The sequence below is a fragment of the Cnephaeus nilssonii genome, assembly GCF_951640355.1.
Source record: "Cnephaeus nilssonii genome assembly, chromosome: 14".
Taxonomy (NCBI): Eukaryota; Metazoa; Chordata; class Mammalia; order Chiroptera; family Vespertilionidae; genus Cnephaeus; species Cnephaeus nilssonii.
Genome location: NC_137085.1, coordinates 16,949,893 through 16,964,411, shown reverse-complemented (window position 1 = coordinate 16,964,411; position 14,519 = coordinate 16,949,893). Strand labels below are relative to the sequence as shown.

General features: G+C 40.0%; 1 protein-coding gene across 5 annotated transcripts in view; it reads right to left on the bottom strand.

Moving 5' to 3' along the window:
- The window catches only part of FKBP15 (FKBP prolyl isomerase family member 15), a 47,615-nt gene that overhangs the window by 31,858 nt on the left and 1,238 nt on the right, over positions 1 to 14,519 (bottom strand). For all 5 annotated transcript variants that reach the window (XM_079791048.1, XM_079791050.1, XM_079791047.1 and 2 more), the window contains exons 2-4: positions 7,814 to 7,929; positions 3,848 to 3,932; positions 3,292 to 3,361 (exon numbers count right to left, since the gene is read on the bottom strand). In XM_079791048.1, coding sequence (XP_079647174.1) covers positions 3,292 to 3,361; positions 3,848 to 3,932; positions 7,814 to 7,929 — 271 coding nt within the window. The remainder of the gene's footprint in view (positions 1 to 3,291; positions 3,362 to 3,847; positions 3,933 to 7,813; positions 7,930 to 14,519) is intronic.

Sequence of the window (14,519 nt, the reverse complement as noted above, 5' to 3'; positions counted from 1 at the left end):
ATAATGAGGTGTTGGTAAGGTAGTGAAGAAACTGGAACCCATATATTGCTTATCTATAATAATAAAAGTATAATATGCTAATTAGACCGGACAGCCTTCTGGACAACCTACTAGATGAAGCTGGGGCTGCGAGGGAAGCCCTGGTCCCAGGTACCTGCTGGCGGCTGGAGGGAAGCCTGGGTCCCGGGTACCTGCCAGCAGCTGGAGGGAAGCCTGGGTCCCGGGTGCCGGAGGGAAGCCAGTGCTGGCATCTGGGGGAAGGAAGGCCTACTCTTGCACGAATTTCATGCATTGGGCCTCTAGTAGGAATATAAAATGGTACAGCTGCTGTGGAAACAGTCTGGCAGTTCCTCAAAAAGCTAAATATAGAATTACCTTATGACACAGTAATTTCATTCCTATTATGTACCAAAAAAACTGAAAACAGGGACTTAAACATATACTTGTACACAAATGTTCACTGCACCATTATTTATAATAGCCAAAAGGTGGAAGCAACCAAATGTCCATCAACTGATGAATGGATAAACAAAATATGTTACATACAGACAATGGAATATTATTCAGCCACAAAAAAGAATGAAGTTCTGGTACATGCTACAACATGGATGAAGCTTGAAAACATCATGCTAAGTGAAATAAGCCAGACACAAAAGGACAAATACTGTATGATTCCACTTATGTGAAATATCTAGAAGAGGCAAATTCATAGACACAGATTAAGGTCACCAGGGGATAAGGGAAGGAAGAATGGGGAGTTATTGCTTAATGATTACAGATTTTGTTTGGGGTGATGAAAAAGTAGAAATGGATAGTGGTGATGGCTGCTCAATATTGTGAATGTAATTAATGCCACTGAATTATACACTTAAATGGTAAAATGGCAAATTTTATATATATTTACTATTCATACACATAAAAACCACACAGAGACTCTTTCCCCCTCCCCACGTGGGAATCTATGCTTGTTTCTCAATAAATTTCCACCTTTGCTATAAAAAACAAACAAAACACATACACACACACACATAAAACCACAGTTAAACAAATGATTAAAATTCAACCCCAGAGGGGAGGATGAGACTATGAAGGTTCATATACAATCCTGCATGAGAAAGGTCTTTCCTTTTCCTATGTTAGGCAGACAGTGAAGAGCTGATCACCTCAATGCAAACCAATGACAGATTAAGCTGGTCAGGGAAGGATCATAGATTATTTAGAGTCACTCCATGGGGATGCACCTATTCTCCAGCACTATCTTCCTAGGTTTTTGACTGAAAGTTTGGAAGGTCTCTGACTTCTCAGTCCTGGACATCCTGCCCATCAGCAACTCTGAGCTGAGTTCTTTAGCCTCCTCCCCACAAAATTAAAAATCTAGCAAATGTATTGAGAGGAAGGTTGTCAGATGCTTGTTACAGGTTCCCATCTTGTAGTAGGAATTTATCTCCTATGCACCCTAAGATTGTAGAAGTTTTCCTCGGCCTTTCAGGCACAACCCCTGGACTTCCACACCATCCCAGAACTCAGCTATGTCCTAAGGGGAAAAACAAATCTTGCATTTGGAGCTCCTCTAGTTTATTCCAATGTCTTTTGCCCCCAGCAGTCTCAGTGCTTGAGCCATATCTAATGTTCATTCTTCTCTGAGGCATCAGCCAAAATTTCAAGAGAAGGAAACACTCAATTAATTGGCTCTTCCCTCTCTGAAATTTTAGTTCATCTAGTCCTCATCATTTCCACAGCTCTCTAATGAATTTTAAAATGTAGTTTTTGCAATTTATCTCCTTTTTTATAATTGTTACAGTAGGACTGTTATCTGCCACAGTACTATATCCCATCTAGTAATGAAGGGTGGTAAAACCCCAATACCAGATTTTCATGATCCAAATGACAACCACTAACTAATTAATAGATCTAAATAATAACCATTATGGCTCTAACATAACAAAATAAGGAACAACCAGATTTTATTTACCTCCAGCTGGGAAAATGAAACAGATTTAAGGGATACAGTAACCAAGTGAAATATATGAACCTCATTAGATCCTAATTAAAACAAACCATAAAAAAAAAAAAGGAAAAAGAAAAGAGACAATCAGGGAAATTTGAATACTAGTTTCTAGTGAATGAACATCAAAAAATTATTGTGGGTTTTTTTTTAGGTGTGATAGTAGCATAATGGTTACATTTTTAAAAATCCCTTCCTTTCAGAGATACATACTAAAAAAAATTTACAGCTAAAATTGTATGCTGGAAATTTACTCAAAACAAATTGAGGGGGGAAGAAGGAAGAATGGCTGGGTTTAAGGTAAAATAAGATTAATAACGGTTAGGGCCTAATAATGAGTATCTCGGGGTTCATTATTCTAGTCCCACTATTATGTTTCCCAATTTCCATAATTAAGTTTTTTGTTTGTCTGTTTTTAACACAAATGAGTGTTGTCTATTATATTAGTTACCCTGGACAGGTCATCTTATCTCTCTGTGTCTCAGAGTCTCTGAGGAGTATGGAATCCACGTTCTCTGGATCTCTGAAATTCTGTAATTTCTTATGCTTATTTCAACAATATTCAAAACCTTCTGGAGCAGAATTTGAAGCTAGATATAACCCACAAAAGTAAATCAGTATCAGGGCTTCTAGCCACATCCTCTTCTTCTTCTTTTTTTAAATTAATTTTAGAGAGAGGAAGGGAAAGGGAGAGAGAGATAGAAACATCAATAATGAGAAAGAATCATCGATCAGCTGCCTCCTGCTCGCCCCCTACTGGGAATCAAGCCCACAACCTGGGCATGTGCCCTTACTGGGAGTTGAACTGTAACCTCCTGGTTCATAGGTCAATATTCAACTACTGAGCCACACCGACTGGGCCACATCTTCTTTTTGACACAAACCAATATTTTACTCTGTGACTGGTGGTCCATCTCATCAAATTTTCAAAGGATAAATACTAATCATTAATGCAGGTACAAGGACATATTGTACACTAAGTGTTGCTCATTATCTAACAAAGGGATGTCCTTGGTAAATGTTTGCTCTAAAACTCCGAATTCTTAAGCCAGGTCTATATCATAAAATTAAACTTAAAAATAGTGAGTGGCTGGATTTGTTTTAATGCACGATCATAAGCAAAATGTGACTATGTTACTATATACCTAATGTTAAAAATGTACATTCAACACAAACAATCATTTTAATCCTCTGACACATGAGACACTGGGCAAGCCCAGAGGGAAACCAGCTCATGAGTAGGATTTGGGACACTTAAATATACATGAGATGTGGGGCAATCTCACCTCTCTGGCTGTGTGATTTCCCAGGACTGCAGCACCAAATTTGCCCTGCTTTACATATTGACCATTTGTACTATAGAAGCAAAACAAAAACAATAGGTGTTAATACTTCCTTAAACTAAGCAGAACCAGCTTTCTTTTCTGCTATGTAAAAGTGGGAAATCTAGTCATTGAATCTCTAGAAAGGAATAGAGGTGAGCAGTTTATAAAGCTCTTACACAATTTCTTTACTCTTTAAATATCTACTATTTATACCTCAGTGAAGTATCTTTCTTTGAGCACTTGGAAAGGCAGTTGCTGAGGTATATGCAATTGAGAGAGAGAGAGAGAGAGAGAGAGAGAGAGAGAGAGAGAGAGAGAGAGAGAGAGAGAGAGAGAATGAGAACAAGATAATGGCTCCTCAAAGTTTTACGAGACGTTGGAAAACTGGCAAGTTAAAAAGCATTATTGATACTTTTCCTATGGAAAGGCAGGGTAGCCATGAACAGAGGCTTATTGAGAAAAGAGAGGAGTTTAGTCCATCCCCAACTTCAGAAAGCATTCCTTCTCAGCCACTTACTATCTGTATGCATGGACTGCTGTTGCAACCAATACTGTGGAAGTGCCTGTTGAGGTGGGTGCTGTTTTTGGTGCCACCTGATTTCCTAAAGATGTGGAAGAAAACAAAGCTGTCATTCATTTCTTGCTTGAAACTGATTTTTTAACCATTAAAACTGCTTAAAATTCTTCCTTAAGCCTTATAGTTAGTGTTAAAATGCTTTTATGACCATTATCCTCATTTGATCCATAAAACATGACCTCCTCTGGGGATGAGGAAATGGAGGCTTTAAGCACCTAAGGGCCTTACACAATGATAGCAGCAAGCCTAGGCCCAGGGCTTTTCCATTTTAAACAAGTCTTTGGGCTGGACAAGAAAACAAGGTCATATTCCATCTACTTTCTTTTCCCCTTCCAATATTTTGAGAGCTATAATAAATAAAAATGAAGTTATTTCCCCTTCCCTTAGCTTAGAAGTAGAAAATTTACGATACTCAGATTACAGCCATTACTTACCTTTCACAGTGAAAGAAAGTAACTCTAGTGATTTAAAACAGTATATTTAGAGTAAATGACATATTTACACTCACAACATGAATGTGCTGATGGAAGAGTAGTGAGAACATTAGAGTGGACATAACAGCTAAGGACTTATTTTCAAAAGCATCCTTGTTGGATTCATTTTTATTTTGTATTGATAAAAACAAGACAACAGGTCCAAAATAAAGTCACTTTGCTAAGCTCTATGTCAACAAGCTGAGACTTAATTACAGATTTGGCTGTCCCAGAAATGGAAGCTTTAACCAGTCAATCAGGAATGGCCTGATCAGCACTAGTTAGGTAATCTGCCTGATAGACCCACTGTCATCCCCTAAAGGAAAGTAATCTCAAGACATCCAATCTGTGTTTCGCCTACTATAACTTCTGTGTTCCTGTTCTTTTCTGCTTATAAAATTCTCTCATTTTATACAGCTCCTTGGAGCTCTTTTCAATCTGCTAGACTGGATGTTGCCTGATTCAGGAACTGCTGAATAAAGCCAGTAAGATCTTTTGAAATTTACAGTCAAATTTTGCTTTTTAATTTCATATTGACACAATTTTTCTGTCTGTAGAGTACATGTATACTGCAGAAAATTTAGTAAATATAGAAATACACAAAGAAAAAGAAAACGAACCTGTAATCTCACCACCCAAAAATAAATGTTAATAATTTGATGTATGTATTCCTAGTCCTTTTTGTACACACAAAATACTGAGAAAAATTACTGTCTCCCTGAGGTCAGCCTAGCATCGTCCTCCAGGATGGTGTAACTTGTCCCAGTACACTCTGATCTCCCTATCTCATGTCCTGGAAATGGAAGGTTGTTTGTGAATTGCTGGAGAAATGAGTCAGATACTCAGAGTCATATGATCTTCTCACTGGCTTTGCATTTTTTCCTCTCTGAAATCAGCATTGCACAGATTCTTGAATTCCCAATTCATGAGGACTTTGTTTTTTAGTAGTATGTGGTTTCAAGTCTCTTTTTTTTTTTTAAGTTTTCTTGTTTCCCTCCCCCCCCCCCCCCGCCCATTTGTTGGATCTTTGCTATCTTTAATATTTGTCACTTTCTTTTGAAATCTCAATTTTTTTACTTAATTTCCTCCTGTTAACCTTCTATTTCTCTTAAGGCATAACCTGTTAATTCGCATTTATGTTCTCATCTCATGTCTTACGTTATTAATGTTAATAAGTGGTCATAATTTTGATCTGTTCAGGGAGAAACATTCTCACAGAAGAGATCTCTCACTGTCTGCAGGGATATTATTCTGCTCCTTGCTCTCTTTGTTCTTATAACAACTTTGTATGGAGTTTGACTCTGAGACTTTTCTATTGCTTATTTTTATGTGAAATTTACTTTTCTGAACTCTTAGGAGTAGAGCTCCCTCTTCTGTTCTTTTTGTATCAAGTTAAAAAACAGGGTGGCTTCCTCCTGAGACTTTATTATTCTACTTCTATCTTTACCTGAATCTTCTCTCCTTCACTCTAATATCTCTATCCTCCTCAATTTGAATTCCACTCCCAGCAGTTTCTTCTCAGTGTGGGGACCTGTCCTGGAAGGTCAGTGGGTGAGTTTCACAAGTTCATAGGAGCAAGAGTGCTCCCATTCTTGTAGTCCCAATCATCAACCCCTTGTACTTAGCCACAAGAGTGGGTAAAACACTTTCCAATTTCAGCTTGGCCTACCATATTTTCCATGAACACCTACTGGCTATTTTGGGGTTCTCCCATTCTCAGACTCAGATATTCTCCCACTGCGTCCCTGTTTGCTCCCACGCAAATGTTGATACCATGCAAGCCTTGTGGCTGTCAGTGGTTTGTCCATACCTGCTTATATTTAGGGGTTCATGAGGATACCACTTCAATTGGTTTTGTTGTAAATATTACCCATAGGTTTGTATTTATATCTAGTTGCTCTGTTTTTATATTGAAATCTGAGAGATTCAAGAGCTATGCTTCAGCCATCTTCCCCACAAAGACTTCTTACATATAAATATCCCTTGAACGGAAGGGTCCCCTATATTGCTACTTTGCTTTTTATTTGTAAATGCCTACATAAGATTGTATAAGTAATGTGTAAGTTCAAATGCCTCTATAATTCTTCTTTGGAAGTATAATTAGCTTAGAGTTGTTGCCTGATTTCTAAAAATCAAGTTACTTCACTGGGTGGGACCTTAGGTTGTTTCTTTTTATCTGTATCCATTAACTCCACCACTTTAAATTGAGTCAGAAACACACAGCTGATGAAAGGTAAAGGCACAGCCTACTAGAAAGCTGGCCATGTTAGGGCTTACAGACAGAACCAGAAATCCACAGCACAACTGCCAAAAGTGACAGGTAAGATTTAGAGCAGGGGTCAGCAAGCATTTTCTGTAAAGGGACAAACAATATCTTAGACCTTTGGGGCCACATGGCAACCACTGCAACTGTTCAATTCTAAATATCCTAACATCCTCTTGCCAGCATTGTGCCTAGCATTAAAAGGAATGCAATACTTTCATCTTCATTCAACAATATTTAATATCTCTCACCAGCCCAGTGCTGGTAGCTCAGGGCTGTTTCTATCAGTCCCTCATTCCTCTTCAGGTTCTTACAGGAAGACAGCAAAGTGTAGGAGGGAAGAAAACCTTTGGAGTGAAATCAGATCAAGGTTCAAATTTCAACTCTGTCCTTTATTGCTGTATAACTGAGACCAAATCCCTAAACCTCTCTGAGAATCTAAAATGGTGGTATTCTCACCTATTTCACCGAATTGTGAGAATCAAATAAAATCTACCCTGGCTGGAGTAGCTCAGTACACTTAAAGGTCACGGGTTCGATTCCAGGTCAGGGCACATACCCAGGTTGCAGGTTAACTGCCTAGTCGGGTGCATATGGAAAGCACTCAATGTTTCTCTCTCTCAAATCAATAAAAACATATCCTCGAGTGAGGATTAAAAAAAAATATCTACGTAAATCACCTGAAACCACACACATAACATGCATTTTAGAAATATTAGTCCCCCTTCTCTCCTTTCATTCAACAAATGTCACTCAATTTTTTATGTCCAGCATGATGAAAGGTACAGAGGGTTCAGCACTGAGCATCACTGTCTAGTTGGGAAAAATTGGCTGTCACCATCCATCTAACCCAGCAAGGAAAAGAAGTGAAAAGCAGCTCTTCCTTCTCGCCAAAACACTGGACAGTACCTACCTGGAGTGCGGACAGTTTCAGAGAGTGGTGTCCACACGGAGCAGAAGAGCTTACCTGCGACATTCCTTCATCAGTTTCAAACAAAGGGCACACTATCCACCTGCCAGAATTCATATCTCAGAGCTGGAGAGGCATGCACCACGGGTAGTGAGGTTGGCCAGACTGACCAAGGATGAACAATCTGGCATATCACTTTTGGAAGGCTGTTTATACTTTCAACTAATGTGATAGGGGCCCATCCTAACCTCCTGACTTACCTGTTGCTGCTGCTCCCTGGCCTTTCTTGGGCTGCTTTGGGGCTGTGTATTGGAAGAATTCATTTCCATGGTCAGCAGCCGCCTGATCCCGTCCAAAAAGAGAGGCCAATCTGGCACTGTAGAAAATGGAAATGACATTTCATATGACATATCTCAAACCTGGCATCGTTATACATGCTGCTCACCTCGAACCTTGAATAAATACCTCCTTTGACTGTATATCCCACCATTCAATACTGGAAGTGGAAGTGAAGAGTCTCTGAAATCAAGATTGTATTTCTAATCTGAACAGCATCGGCTGACCCTACCCGTCAAGGCATTTCTTCTTTCCGGACCTCAGTTTCTGCATCTGTAAATTGAGGTGGTTGATCTAGGTCTCTTCAAACTGTAAATTCTTGCCTTTAGCAAGTCATAGTTTCTTACTTTTTGTTAGTTTTAAAATAAATTGAAATAAAGTAAATTGAACTGTACTACAAAGTTATTCCATCAAACATGGTCCCATCTGCCATTTTATCTAACAGGCAGAACCATTCTTTCATCATTCCTTGCAATCTAATCTTCTGCCCTAACCATTCCACTAAAACTACTCTTGCTAAGGTCACCAACATCTTTGTTACTAAACATAATTTACCAGTCTTTGTCTAATTTGGCCTTCATGTTGCCATTTTACACTGTCAACTATTATGTTCTTCAAACAAAATCTTCCCTTCCCTTCTGTGGGGAAACCTGTGGGCTGGGAAGAGGGACTAGCCCAAATAAGACCTCAGTAAAACTAAAGGGATGCCTTCCCCTCTCTCTGGATCCTCACCTAACTTCTTGGACTCCTCCTCCTCTGCTCAACCTTTAAATGTCCATGCCCCAAGATTTTATACTCTCTCCCCCTTGCCAATCTAATTTATTTACCTTGGTATCAAGTGCTATCCAAATGCTGATAATGCTCAAATCTATGTCCTCAGCCCAGAATTTGCTGCTGAGTATCAGACAACACGGTATCCCACAGGCAACACAAATGCAACATAACATGTCCAAACCAGAACTCATAGCTTCCAATCCGCACTGCCCTCGCAAATCCTGTTTTTACTTTTGTGCTTCCTCTCTTGGTCAATGACATTTTGTGTCAGGGTTCCCAAGACCACCGCCAGGTTCTAGACTCAGCATATAGTTGTACTCGTGGCTAAGATCTTTTACAACAAAAGGATACACAGCAACATCAGCAAAGGGAAAAAGAGCACTGGGGCAAAGTTCAGAGGACACCAGGGGCAAGCTTCCACGAGTCCTCTCCCAATGGAGTAACACAGGATCCGTTTAATTACTCCAGCAATGAGTTGTAACAGTATGTGTGAACGTGGTCTACCAGGGAACTTAGAGGCTTAATTCCCCAGGCTTTGGGTCTCTAGGGATTGATAAATGGAAACCCTCTAGCATGTGCCAAAATTCTAGAATCCCAGAAGGAAGACAAGGTTCATGAATCATATTGTTAGTACAAACAGTTTAGGCAAGTGAGCCAAGCTTATCATTTATGGGAAGCTTTATATCAGGGTGGGGAACTGTTTGCCAATAAAGTTCCTAGAAGTCAGCCAAGTGCCAACCTTGTAAGCAGGACTTTCTAAGGATAACAATTTCAGGTCTACTATTTTGTCTGGCTGGGGAAAAATCACTGTCACCATACATGTAACCCAGCAAGGTGAAAGAAGTGAAAAGCAGCTCTTCCTTCTCGCCAGACACTGAGCAGTACCTACTTGGAGTGCAGGCAGAGTTTTGGAGTGGAGTCCACATGGGACAGAAATTTACCTGCGACCTTCCTTCATCAGTTTCCAAAAAAGGGCGCCATTACTTACTATTTATTTCTGCAAACGCCCACAACCAAACTGAAATCTGGGGATCATCCTTGACTCTTTTCCCCCTGGTGTTCATAACCAATTCCAGAGTCCATTTAATTTTACTTGCTAAACATTTCTTGAACCCAGTCACTTCTACCCATCCTCACTGCCACTTCCCTATTTCAGGTTGCCATCACATCTACCCAGCTAGAATTATTACAACAACTTTCTGACTCACCTCCCAGCCTTGGGCTTGCCTGCTTCTTATCCATTCTCCCCTGTGCACCCACAGTAATCTTTCAAATAAACAAATTTGACTCTCTTTCCTCCTTAAAACCCTCAAGGACACCTCAATAATACAAAAAATCCCAACTCCACAGGCAACTTAACAAGGCCTTTCAAGACCTTATCTTTGCTTATTCCCCCAGCTTCCTATCTGGCCATTTCTCCGACCCAACTGTGTGCTACAGCCACATTTTAGTTTCTTAAGTAAGGCAAGATCTTTCTAATGTCCAGCCTTTGGACATGTTGTTCCTTCTGCCTGAAACATTCTTCCTGTTGCTCCCTTCCCCCTGGAAGCTGCCCTAATCTCAAAGTCTAGGTTAGGTGATCTTCCTAGGAGCTCCTATAGAATTCATTCATTCAAGAAATCTGTGCCAGACACTATGCTGAGAGCTGGGTATACAATGGTGAGCAAAACTGGGTTCTATTTTCAAGGAGCTTATACACTCTTATACAGGGAGTTTATACAGGGGAATTACATAATATATGACTGCAAACTATCTATAATAATAAAAGCGTAAAATGCTAATTAGACCGGATGACTTTCCGGACGAAGCCAGGGCTGCGAGATAAGCCTGGGTCCTGGGTGCCAGAGGGAAGCCAGTACCGGCAGCCAGGGGAAGGAAGGCCTACTCTTGCACGAATTTCGTGCATCAGGCCTCTAGTAAAATATATAACAGGTAGCTGTTGTATGGAGTTATACTTCACAGAGATTAATAAAAGTTATTCAATAATTTATCATATAACAGGGTAACTGATTATTTATTTTAATCACTACTTGACTGTATATTTTGTTTAGGGTCTTGTATGTAATAGGCTCAATAAATGAACTCGAAGTCTAGTCTAGCTCTGAGCTCCTTTCCTCCAAAAGCATCCTTAGTTTAGGTGAAGTAAATATTAAAATTTCCCAACAATTTTAATGTATAACATATACCAGCAATTTGCAAAATAAATGTAATATAATTTGAAACTATTACCTTGTTTTCTTAAGGTAATGTACTATTAGCTTCCTTTCAGTTTCCCATAAATGGGGCCAACAATGCCTACTTAAAAGGACTGAGGTTTAAATGTGATTGTAAGTGTGGTGAGCAGTGCTAGCCTAAATAAGATATAAACAAATGCTAATAAAATTTAGGAGAGACCAAGATTTCTCCTCTTAGCCAGGGCAATCTGGGCAGATTCCCTAAAAGAATAAGATTCTGAAGGAGCTGGGCAATGCCTTTAACATAGTGAACAATTTACAAAGTTTAGATCCTAGTTAAGATATAATAGCTTATACACAGGTAGTGGATAAGAAAAGAATGCCCTGGTTAGCTTCAGTAAACTATGTGTATTGGATTTGCTATTTTTATTTTGCAGGAATTTTTTCAAGGGAAAAACAAGTGTCATAGGCAAACAATATTTCCACAGAGGTTCTAAAGGCCAGCTAATTAATGATTGCAAAATCAATCCTAGAGCCAGGTCAACCCAATTATTTCCCAGATTAATTCTATTTTCTATTAATATTTTAAAATAAACAATACATAAGCGTCTTATAAATCATTACATTTTTCTACTTCTAAAGTATTCTCACATGTACATATCTAACTATGTTAGCAAGAATGGGCTTGCTGCCAAAGCCGGTTTGGCTCAGTGGATAGAGCGTCGGCCTGCGGACTCAAGGGTCCCAGGTTCGATTCCGGTCAAGGGCATGTGCCTTGGTTGCGGGCACATCCCCAGTGGGGGGTGTGCAGGAGGCAGCTGATGGATGTTTCTCTGTCATCGATGTTCCTAACTCTCTGTCCCTCTCCCTTCCTCTCTGTAAAAAATCAATAAAATATATATAAAAAATAAATAAAATGTTAAAAAAAAAAAAAAGAATGGGCTTGCTGCCCTGGGCAGTTTTGCTCAGCGGTTAGAGCATTGGGCCCTGGACTTGAAGGGTTGCAGGTTCAGTTCCTGGTCAAGGGCATGTACCTTGGAACCCCTGGCCACAATCCGGGTGTATGTGGGAGGCAACCAGTCGATATGTCTCTCTTACATCCATGTTTCTCTCCCTCCCTCTCACTCTCTCTAAAAATCAATGGAGCCCTGGCCAGTATGGCTCAGTGATTGAGTGTCAACCCATGAACCAGGAGGTAGGGGTTTGATTTCTGGTCAGGGCTCATGCCCGGGTTTTGGGCTCGATCCCCAACAGGGGGTTTGCTAACTTTGGACTGGAGTCTCTTTGTTTACAATTCATGGGAAAAGTCATTACAATATTAATTACATTTAAAAAATAAATGTTAGCCAGGGCACTTAGTTGCCAAAATCTTTATCTAACCTTAGTTTTATACTCCTTTTCTTTTCTCATCAAAATAAGTAACACATGCATTTATGCTACATCAATCTATTTTAATAAATAGAGTTCTTTTTGTTGTTAAAGTACTTCTTTGCTCTTTTACTTTTTAGCTGCATGGCCTTGGGCAACCTACCTCTCTGATACTTATAAGCCCATTTGTAAAATGGTTATAATAGTAAAAACCACCCCATAGAGTAGCAGAGAGAAGTAAATATGATAATATAAATGTATTACTTAGAAGGACGTACAGCGTCTGGCATTAAGTACACCATATATTATTTTATATATGTGTGCACACATCCTATTACCTTAAAATGTTGATTCAACTGAGATATTCCTGTAGAGAAGAAACCATGCTCAATCTATGCATAAACTGGCCTGCAACTATAAACTGATATTAACAAGAATACAAAACTTTAGAATTGAGAAAGGTCTCAAAAATCATCTGAGGAAAACCCCATAACTTAACAGGTTAGGGTAAGGAGAGCCAAGGATGAGAAGTGACTTGTCCAAAGTCACACTCCTAATTAGGGCAGAATCAGCATTAGAATCTAGGCTTTTCTGTGTCTTTTAAGTAACTTAAAAATACTTCTTAATGATCAGTTCCTGACTTACCTTTTTCTACCTTTATACTGGTGATCATTACTATGCTAATCAGATTTGCCTTCACATAGCTATACTAATAAAAGGGTAATATGCTAATTAGACCGGGAGACCTTCCGGATGTCCTTCTGGAAAAAAGCCATGGTGGCGGGGTCGAGGCAGAGGCAGTTAGGGGCGATCAGGCTGGCGGGGAGGGGAGGGAGAAGTTGGGGGCAAGCAGGCCAGTGGGGGGGGGGGCTGTTGTGGGGGTAACAGGCCGGCAGGAGCGGCCGTTGAGGGCGATCAGTCTCGCAGGGGTGGGCAGTTAGGGGTGATCATGCCGGAAGAGGGGGAGTTGGGATTGATCAGGCCGGCAGGCAGAGTGGTTAGGGGCAATCAGGCAGGCAGGCAGGTGAGCGGTTAGGAGCCAGCGGTCCCAGATTGCAAGAGGGATGTCCCAGATTGGAGAGGGTGCAGGCCAAGCTAAGGGACAACACCCCCCACACGAATTTCATGCACCGGGCCACTAGTCTTTTATATAATCTAAAACATAAGTATATACATAAGTAGGCGTTTAGAGTGATTTGTGATTACTATTACTGGATTGATTTTACTCTACTACTAAACTAGGAGTTCCTTAAGGGGCAAGAACTTTGCCTTATTCCTATCTGCTTTAGTGGAAGCCAAGTACCATATAATTAGCAGGCACTGATACATTTCTTCATTTCAAAGTCACAACGGTGGGGAAAGAGCTAAGCCCTCCAAAAACACACTTCCTGATTACTACTTCTAAGTTAACCATGGACTTTAAGAGGCCTGGAAACTTGGAACACATCAATCATCTAGACAGCCATCCTAGACACTAATACTCCCTTTTCTATCAGGCTTGCATATTCTAAATGGGATCAAGTAAGTCATATACTTAAGTCAAGATACTTAAAAATTAATAAGCAAGTATTTTCAAGTTATAAAACAGGAAGTGCTGCTGTCATATGTTCTACTTCCTTAGAGAAACCAAAGACGGAATAGCTGAATCAGAGAATATTGGTGAAACTTCCTATATCCTCAATCTTAAATCTGATTTGGTTTTTCTGGTTATTACTGGGAACAAAAATAATGTATCTGTACAACTTTGTTTACTAAGCCTTTTACCATTCAGTTAGCTGTTGTCTATGTGTAAGAGCACAGTCACATGCCGAGAACTAACGCGCTTCAGGCCCCATGAGCCTGCTCAGGAAAGCAGCCTAGCTGAGCCACCAAGAACTGATCTCAGGCAGGAATTTGGAAAAGAGCACATGACTGTCATTTTCACCCTGTAATTTTCAGCCAGCAGTGGACTGCTTGTTGCATGAAAATCAAAAGCTCTAACACTCACTTACAGACATCCCCAAATACTTTCACCTAGGGAAGAATGTGAATTTAAAGTATATCTTGTAAACTTTCACATGGCACAGCCATGTAAAAAAAACAGGTTTGTATGAAAAAACATTAATTCAAAAGGCTTACTGCATAGTCAACAGCCGCTGGCTGGATTGTGTGGACATTTTCATGAGTGCTCCAGGTGGATTAGGGGAAAAAATGAATCAAAGCACAGCTTAACTCTAAAACAACTGAGAACTGAAAGAACCCAAAGTGGAACTAGAGGACAAAGTGGGGGTAGTTAAAGGACTAAGGATAGGTAGTATAGCTAGTCACCGTGTAA